General features: G+C 33.3%; 1 protein-coding gene and 1 non-coding gene across 3 annotated transcripts; one reads left to right on the top strand and one right to left on the bottom strand.

Annotated features, from left to right (window-relative positions):
• Positions 1-31: 31 nt before the first annotated feature.
• TRNAE-CUC (transfer RNA glutamic acid (anticodon CUC)) lies at positions 32-104 on the bottom strand. Its single transcript has one exon. It is a non-coding gene; the product is annotated as a tRNA-Glu (tRNA).
• Positions 105-2,017: 1,913 nt separating this feature from the next.
• Positions 2,018-5,794, top strand: LOC104239986 (GDSL esterase/lipase At5g45950). 2 transcript variants are annotated; one of them, XM_009794760.2, is made up of 5 exons: positions 2,018-2,401; positions 3,777-3,907; positions 4,036-4,269; positions 4,664-4,916; positions 5,413-5,794. In XM_009794760.2, the coding sequence occupies exons 1-5, from the start codon at positions 2,113-2,115 to the stop codon at positions 5,601-5,603; spliced, it is 1,098 nt and encodes a 365-aa protein (XP_009793062.1). In that variant the 5' UTR covers positions 2,018-2,112; the 3' UTR covers positions 5,604-5,794. The 2 variants fall into 2 exon arrangements, with proteins under 2 accessions (XP_009793062.1, XP_009793063.2); XM_009794761.2 differs by having other exon boundaries at positions 2,037-2,411.
• Positions 5,795-9,688: the final 3,894 nt, after the last annotated feature.

Below are 9,688 nucleotides of genomic sequence, written 5' to 3'. Positions count from 1 at the left end.
AACAGAATTATAGAATTTAAAATTTTCAAAATTCCGTTGCCGGGAATTGAACCCGGGTCTTTCGGGTGAGAGCCGAATATCCTAACCGACTAGACTACAACGGATTCGTTGGAGAAATACTTAGTTAACATAATTAGATTAATTAAATGCTTAAAGAAGGTCTAGGTCATAAAAAAGCATGGATATTACTTTACTACTAGCAATAAGAGACATTTCATCGTCCTTATTCATTTCGTGAGAACCCAAATATTTCCTCGTTCATATTCCATTTTCCAAATCTGAAATAAACACTTCATCGTCCATTTTTTCTAACTTAAATTAGACATCCAAATCGTTTAGCTAATGATCGGGAAAGGTGTAATAAATCCATTACTGAAGCGTACATCCACAAATTTAGTTTTGGATCCCTACATATGATATTTACAATTGGAGTAGAATGAGAGATACATTAATTAAAATTATAGTACCTAATGTAGTAGACAAAATTAAAACATCATATGTTGCTCTATTAAAAGCATCCACATTGACATCGAAAGCCTTTCTTTGAGAGATTCATGGAGTAGCAGTTGATGTTTCATTTATGTTTGATTGGAGTATGAAACGTACTTGGGCTTGGCTAGCTTACCCACTCAGTTTGCCCAAATGTATGCTATGATTAATCATCAACTAGAACTTGAATTTTACCTACTTTCTCAAGCTTTTAATTGCCTACCGTCCTATTGATTACAGATATATATTGTTACTATATGACATGAAGACGTGTCACTTTTCTAGTTCTCGATTTCAATTTGCAGCTTTTCAGGTCAATTTCGTGAATATATATTAGTTAGGCAGCAACAAATTAAATTATGTCCAGAGTTTTCTACTAACAGTGGATATAAAATTTTGTAGCATATAGTCAAAGAAATTAGTGGGAAATTTGGAATAATAGAAGGCAAAGAAAGATAAATTATGTATGTGAACTCTTCGCAAAAGGATTTTGAAAATGTTTTTTTTTTTTTTGTTGGATTAGCAAATGGACGGATAGATTGATGATGTAGCTAGACTTCACAACTACTGGTACGACTCTTGAGTTTATAATGGTCAATGATAATTGAAAAATCTGCAACCGCCAATGTTAAGAAAATCTGAATTATTTGCTTGCACTTTGACCAATGGCCAATTCAAACTATTTCTCTTTTGTTGTACATGCACTATAATTACGAGTTAGGAGTTAGGACCCATTGATGCCGTTCAAGGTTGGCTGAAAAATTAATGTGCGTACGGCTACAACTGTATGATATGTTTGTCAATAACTTTGATATATAGAGATTGTACGACGGGAGATCATTAATCAATTCCTTCTTTCTATAGTTTCATAGGGAAAAATATTAGTTCAAGGTGTAAAATGGGGATTCTGCATTCTTGAAATATATAGTATTAACAAGGATAAATATTGAAATACAAAAAATAGTTTTCAGATAACGGAATTTGCTGTGAATGACAGGCTGACTAGAAACCAATTCGATATGTCTAAATCTTCTAGGCTGCCACGTGAGAATTTGAAAACCAGGGCGCGGATTAGCCTACTTAAAAGTAAGCTGATAAAGAAATGCAATGAAAGCAACTTAAAATTTCAATCACAATGTTATGGATGTTTTTACCCAAAAAAAAAAAAAAAAGTATTATGGATGTGGCTTTTCACAATATTTCCTATTATCTCAATCTTCCTAAGTTTTTATTGGGACGGATGAAGTATGTCCCATTTTAATATTAACGTCTTAAATTTAATCAACTAACGCAAGATCTTAACGTAGTTAAAATAATAGTTAGCATTATTACAAGGTCTTTAAAATTTCCCCCTACAATTATAGTGGATATCTAGTGACTAGAGTGTAAAATTAACTAGTAGAATTACTTTGCCAAAAGATTCACACAAACGTCTTACTGACTTCAATTTCTTATCTCTGCCACCGCATAATTGGCCGCTGCTTGTTGACCTAACAATATTAAAGTCCCTTTACACTATTTAAGACACAGACAGAGTTCACTTTGCCACAGTACTATTCCGAAACAGCAAGCTAAGCTTATATATATACTCAGTATTTTCTTCTTCTTTTTCGTTTGAATGAAATGAAGTGTGTCAAAATGTCACTGAGGTTGATTCTTATATTTCTGGTACTGGTGCTTTTTCATCATAATGCTGTATTAGAAGCCATAGAAATAGGTGAGCTGAGGAAACTGGCAGCGAAGAACAATGTGTCATGTATCTTGGTGTTCGGAGATTCAAGTGTAGATCCTGGAAATAACAACCATCTTTCTACTCTAAACAAGGCCAATTACTTGCCTTATGGTTTGGACCTTTCCAATTCTCAACCTACTGGCAGGTTCTCTAATGGCAAACTTGCCACTGACTTCATTGGTGACTCTCGGTCTCTTCTTTTCCTTGCTACTACTTCTTAGTTAGAGTAATATAAAAGATACAGAATAAATAAATACTCTAAATAATTTTAAAAGTTATGTTGTTTTCTGGTTGTATATGTTTGACTAGTAACTGTTGATGCTTGGCCATTTGTTTAATTTGGAAAATACATATATAGCAACCGGGCTAAGATAATTTTAAAATATAGTTAAAAGTAGAAGTACAAATTTGGAAAGTATTGTGACACATGGAATTTACTCTGTGAAAAGTTTAACCGAGTTCAAAGGTTTCAAGTCCACTCGTTAGGGTCATGCACGAGACTATTCGCTAATAATATGGGTATTTATGACCGGAATATACAAAAGAGGGTAATTTTAAAACACAATTAAAAGAAGGGGGACAAATTTGGCCTTCTTCCTTAAAAATGATCCTGCCTATTAGTAATCCTTGCCTTTAGTGGATTAGTTTCTAAGCTTTGTGATCTGTTTTCAGTTTCATCACAATAGTATTATATATGTAACCAAGAGCGTACACAGGATTTTTCATAAGTTGTGTCGACATTTAAAGAAGTAGACAAAAAAACAAATATAATAATGACATCATTTTTTTTTTAAAAAGTACCTTACTATAACTCTCCTCGATGAGTTTTCATATTTTGGAAGGTATTCATAACAACCTCATTAGGAATAAGACTAAATACATCCTTTTCTATGTAAGGCATCAAATAGCTACTGAAATACTCATCATCCATTCGACTTTGCAAATTGGTCTTTATCAACTTCATTGCCGAAAAAGCTCTCTCAACTGTAGCAGTAGCAATTGGCAAAAGTAAAGTAAATTTCACAAATTGAAAAACAAGAGGATAAGTCACATGCTTCTTTGTCTCCACTAGTTTTATGGAAAGATTACCAAATTTTCCTAAGACCTTAAAAACTTTTATCATGATCTCTGACATCAATAATGTAATTATATTGTTGATTTATTAGTGAACTAACTATCTTGCTTTGACTAAGTTATGTCATTTTATTTTACTTGTACTTCTATTTCTTTTGCATATTATTTATATATATTTAATAAAAAGATTTGGCGATAACACAGCTTCAACAAGGGTAAATCCGCCCCTACGTAACAAATTGACAGTTACGTTGAATATGATATGATTAAAAAAAAGTTCTTGTTACCACTTCTTCCTATCTTCTTGCTTTTAGAAGACTTGAAGTAGCTAACTGCACATGAGCCAAATGCAACGATGTATGGTATCATGGATCTGAGCCATGCTAGTTTACTAATTCTCCAACTCCCTTTCCCCCACAGGAAAATTAAATAAAACAAAGTCAAAGAGCCTCTAATTTGAAGTAAAATGTTCGTATTGCAGCGGAGGCACTTGGTTACGTGAACATGACAAGAGGGTTTCTAGACCCACAAATCAACAACATGGATATGCTACATGGCATTAGTTTTGCATCAGCTGGCTCTGGTTATGATGATCTCACTGCCAATTTGTCTGTATGCTCTCCTAGTTACATCTTTATTTCACTATTTCCAAAGTCCAGCTTGGTCCTTAATTTTGTAATTCAGTTTATTTTTTTGGATTAACTTTTTGCCTTTAAATGTTTTTTTTCTGATAAAATCAGAATGCAATGTCACTAGGCAAGCAAAGGGAGTATCTCAGGCACTATGAAATCCAGTTGAGGCAAATGGTGGGAGCCGAGAAAGCAAGTGAAGTCATGAAAAATGCATTATATATACTAAGTATGGGCACTAATGACTTCCTCCAAAATTACTTTGTGGAAGTTGTACGTTCAAAGCAATACTCGGTGGAACAATACCAGAACTTCTTGATCCATTCCATGTTTACTCACGTCAAGGTCCTCATTCTCTCCTCTTATATATGTTTAAATTAAAGACGAGTATATACGTTTTTGTTTTAACAACGATGATGATCGCTAACTTGCCCGACTATTTTAACTTTATTAGAATTTGAACCTGGTTTTCCATAGATTTTCACCCTTTTCATTAACTGCTAGAGCACATATTATACAACCTATTTTTTCGCTAAAAGCATGTATTATAAGTTTAAGATCGAATCAAATATTATTATTCTCTCTATTTTTTAAACTTCTCCTGTTTCTACTTAGGGATGCATGTCTTTTGTATAGTTCTAGGTAAAATTTATGAAAGAGTTGGCCGAGCAAAGTTACAGTGTTTCATGATATTATAGACTTAAATAATATAAATTGATGATGTGAAGAACTTTGGCAGGATTTAATTCATGGTGTAGGAGCAAGAAGATTAGCAGTGGTTGGAGTTCCTCCTCTTGGGTGTGAACCACTTATTAGAACCATTCGAGATGATGAAACCAAGTGCGACGATGATTTGAACAAAGTTGCTTTCTCTTTCAATTTGAAACTCAAAAGAGAGTTACAAACTCTAAAAAGATTATTTGGGATCAAAGCTTCCTTTATAGACATCTATAGCATCATTCAAGAAGCAGTCCAAAACCCCCATAAATTCGGTAAGGAACTAATTATCCATTTCGGTCAACGATTTACAAGGAAATTCTTGACGTTTTGAAACAAAAGAAATTTCCAACTTGTATAGTATTTTCATATAGTCGTTAGTAGATCTAATTATTTTCAAGTAATAAGTTTATATACATCAAGCTTCACTTTAATAAACTACTGAAAAGTGATACTCTCTCCGTTTCAAATTAGATGATGTACTTTCCTTTTTAGTCTGTTCCAAAATAAATACAGTAACATATTTCTAAATTTGGTAATAATTAAATTTTAAACTCTTCATTTTATTCATTTTACCCTTAATGAGAAACTTTTATACTACACAAATGTCATTGCCCCATAAAGCTTTTACCCTTTAAGCTTTTAAGACCACAAGTTTCAAAAGTCTTCTTCTTTTTTCTTAAACTCTGTGTCAAGTCAAACTACCTCATCTAAATTGAAACAGATGGAGTAATATAAAAGGTCGATACCAATGAAATGAATTACTAACAGGTTTTGAAGAAACACGTAATGGCTGCTGTGGGACAGGAACAACTGAGTATGGAGAGACTTGTAAAGGGTTGTCAACTTGTGCTGATCGAACAAAGTTTGTGTTCTGGGACGCAGTTCATCCCTCAGAGAAAATGCATAAGATCATGGCTGATGAAGCTCTTAAAGCTATAAATGCTGATTTACTCAGCTGATAATCATCCTATTTATTAGTACCATTTTGCTATAATTGTTATTTTCCTACCCATAGCTAGTGCATGTTCTATATTTGCCTTGTGGATTTTTCAAGATAGCAGCAAAGTTAGCTTCTGAAATATGGATCGGAAATTGTGGTTCTCCTTTGAGTGTAGATTCAATTGAATAAATTTATTAAATTAAGAAACCATACTTATTTTTTCTTAAAAGTATATTAATGACTTAAGATTTTGGATATACAAGTTAGTTGATTACAGTGGCGAAGGCAAGAAATTCAATAAGGGTATTCAAATTTTGAACACCTTTTGCCAGTGGGCTATGCAAGGGTGCTCAAAGTTTATTTTTAATCAATAACAAGTAAAATTTTATCTTATACGTAGTATAAGTTTTTGGCGAAGGGTGTTCAGTTGACCATCATTTGGCCAACATAGCTTCGCCTACGGTTGATGATAATGTGCTTGAAATTCTCTAGAGACATAAACAGCTCAAATACTGCTCCATCGTGAAAAATCAAGAAATATAAATCAAATCATCCAATAGTTGTGAGTAGGGGTGTACAAAGGAAACCGACAAATCGCACCAAACCGATAATCCGAGTAAAACCGAGAAAAAAAATCCGACTATGGTTTGATTTGATTTGGTTTGGTATTAGAAACGAAAACCCGACCGAAATTGATTTAGTTTGGTTTTAACTGGAAAAAGTCAAACTGAAACCACCAACCTGATATTACATGTATACACGTTTTAAAAATATTTTATATATAAAAATAATTATTGTAATGTAATTTTAAAATATTTTTAATCTTTTTCATAGTTCTCTCTTTTAATGTATTATTTCAAGCTAGAACTTAGAATTTTTGAATGATCAAATATATTTTGTAGCCTATAAAAGTTAGTAACTCAAATAAAGCCCAAAGCAAAATCAAATCAATACTAATGCTAAAAAAAGTGGAAATTTTCATAAAGCACTATCTTTTAGTGGTAATTAGCTATCTATAGATACCATTTGCTATATTACAGCCTGTAGATACGTTTTCAGTTGTTATAAGATGTGTTTGATGTATTTAGACTACCGTATTCATGAATACATTAGGAAAAAGAGGCGTGAATCATGGAAGTCCAGTTAATAAGATGTTGTATTCAACTGTATTCAAGAGTTGTATCATTGAATATAGTAACGTATATTCCTTAAAAAGGGACATTTCAACTGATTTAAAATGGAAAGAAAATCAATTTAGCAAATAGTCTCCTAATATAACTCAACTAGTTTCTCACTAACTCTTCGTATCTCCCGGTGTTAAGTTGAGGAGGTAATTGGTCGATTTGTAGATTATATGACCCATAATCTGTATTTCTCCCTTCATTAAAGATTTTCCATCCAAAAGTATCCAAAAACAGAGCAATCGGTGGATTTTCAATTCTCCCTTCTTTCTTTTCAGTTTTTTTATTACAGTTCGTACAAAATAATTTTCAACCAAGAAAAATCGAGATTGATACAATTATATACAGAAATAAGTTCAAATTCGATTTTGCATATGGCAAGTTTAACAATGTTATTGCGTCATTCTGGAAAGTGGAACAGTGAGAGTAACTACGTCGATTATTCGATTGAGGGAATACTGATAAAGGAGTATGTGTCGTATAATGATGTGGTTGCGTCAATTTCTAAGCAATTGGACATAGATTTGAGCTCAAAGACCATTAATATTCAATACAAGTAGAAGAAAATTGCACGCTAATGGAAATACACAATGATATGGGTTTTAGGGTGTATGTAGAGTTGAAAAAAAAGGAATAGAGAATTCGGGATGTATCCTTTGTGCATAACAACAATTGACAAAGAAGTTGTAGTCGGAGATAGTTTAATTCAAGGCGACATTGTCCAAATGGACGAAGCAGTTCAAAGGTATAATTTCGATACAAATGATACCCTTGCCCTTGATGTTGTCAATTCAGGCGAACCAATTGGGGTGTTCGAACTAATGTTGTACCTTGGGTCGGGCCCGGGCCTAAATGGGCCAAACGGACCGGGCTTAACGGGCCTGGCGGTCCCGGGCCTCACGGTCCCGGGCTTCGTTGGCTCAACGGGTGGAACCAGCCCGTGACGGGCCTAAGCCTATATGGTCCTAGGCTAAACGGGTCGGGCTCGTGAGCTTAGCGGGCCTAACGGGCTTTTTGATTTCCGGTTTTTTTATTTATTTGTAAATTATATCATGGCTATATAAATAATATATATGTAGAAATCAAATTATTAAAGTGCTTCAATACATAGAAATCAAATCATTTTTGTAAACTGAAAATAAATGGCTATTTGTGCAATATGGCCGTTGGTGGTCATTGGAGGTAGGGCCCTCATTTTGAATTTTGAAAAATCTTGTTTTGAAGACTGCTGTAGTATACTAGTATAGTATATAATATTAGTGTAATATATATATATATATAGTATACTAGTATAGTATATTATATATAGTATGTTATGTATATATATATATATATAGATTTTCTTGTAGTATATATTGTATGGTATGTGTATATATTAGCTTATATATTTTCTTGTAGTATATATTGTATGTTATGTATATATATTACCTTATATATTTTCTTGTAGTATATATTGTATGTTATGTGTATATATTACCTTATATATTTTCTTGTAGTATATATTGTATGTTATGTGTATATATTATAGCTTATAAATAATTGCAAGTTAAAGACCCAAAAAATATTGCAAAAAGATATTCAAGGGCATGTCTTATAATTTTTATTACCAAAAATGGCATATCTTTCTTAGTCTTCCTCCCCCAATGGAATGAGCACAACAAGGTACTAATACCACCATTAAAAGGGGAAAAACTAAAAGAAGATATGCCAAAGTACAAGGTACACCATAATCTACATTGTATCTCTAACAAATTTCATAAATCCTTCAAGGTTCGGAGGAGGTTGCGTTGGTGGTGGTGGAAAAGAAGCTTGTTCATCACCACTTCCGGGCGAAGCAGCATCCTCCGCAATTTCCGCCATCATTTCTTCATAAGCTTCATCTATCGCCGGTTGTGATTCCGCAATTCCAAAGTTCCTTCTTTCCGAGCGGATCCAATCTCTAAACAGTACAGATTTTTCCAAGCTTTCCCTCATTGACGCTCTATGATCACCTATTTGAAGTCTTGCTTGACTGAAGGCGCTCTCTGATGCAACAGTTGAAGCTTGAATTGATAAAATATCCCGAGTCATCCTTGCAAGAACCGGAAAATATTTTTCCCTTGCCTTCCACCATTCCAAAAGATCAAAAGAGCCGTCTGGATTCTCCTTTTCAAGTCCCTGAGACAAATAAACTTGAAGCTCATTTAGATGTGAAGTTTCATCATAATTATCACCTTGAGAACCCCTGAACTCCGTCCAAGATTTAAGTGTTTTTAAGCCCGCAGCTCTTTTAGACGATTGTGAACTAGACGAAGTAGGGGTTGGAACATTTGTCCTAGCATGTTCTTAGGCAAGTTGATAATCATTATAAATTATTTGAGCATTAATTTTAATTGAGGCTTTTGCATCTGCAAGTGTAGCAAATTCCTCATTTGAAAGATCTAAAGCCTTATAAATATTTGAGTACCAAAAATGAGGACCTCCTAATTTCATTGTAGGATTTAACATTGCAGCAACACCATAAATAGGAGGGATAGGGAAAAAATATTTTTTAAACTTTTCTTTCATTGCATTTATAGCAAGTTGATAAATTTCCCCACCCTCCGAAAATTCAACAAATAAATCACCTGTGTGACATGAATTAATTATTCTATACGCAATAATGCGTGTTTGCATTGTCCACTCCTCATCTATCCAATGACTTGTAACAGTTAGATAATCACAATCATTACCACTTCTACCAATATCAGTAGTAATAGAAATCTGATTACTTATATGAGTAAATAAATACCGCAAATATTGTTCATATTCATGTTTATATTTATAAATATCGCTCTTAACTGTTGCGCGAGGTCAACCTTTATAAGTAAGATTAAAAACTCTTCTAATATAATAAATCCAATTAGGATTAGAAGCAAAAGTATAAGGTAAGCACATAACGGTA

Source organism: Nicotiana sylvestris, chromosome 2, assembly GCF_000393655.2.
Source record: "Nicotiana sylvestris chromosome 2, ASM39365v2, whole genome shotgun sequence".
NCBI classification, from domain to species: Eukaryota; Viridiplantae; Streptophyta; class Magnoliopsida; order Solanales; family Solanaceae; genus Nicotiana; species Nicotiana sylvestris.
Note: the sequence above shows the minus strand (reverse complement) of the source record. Positions and strands in the feature narration are given on the sequence as shown.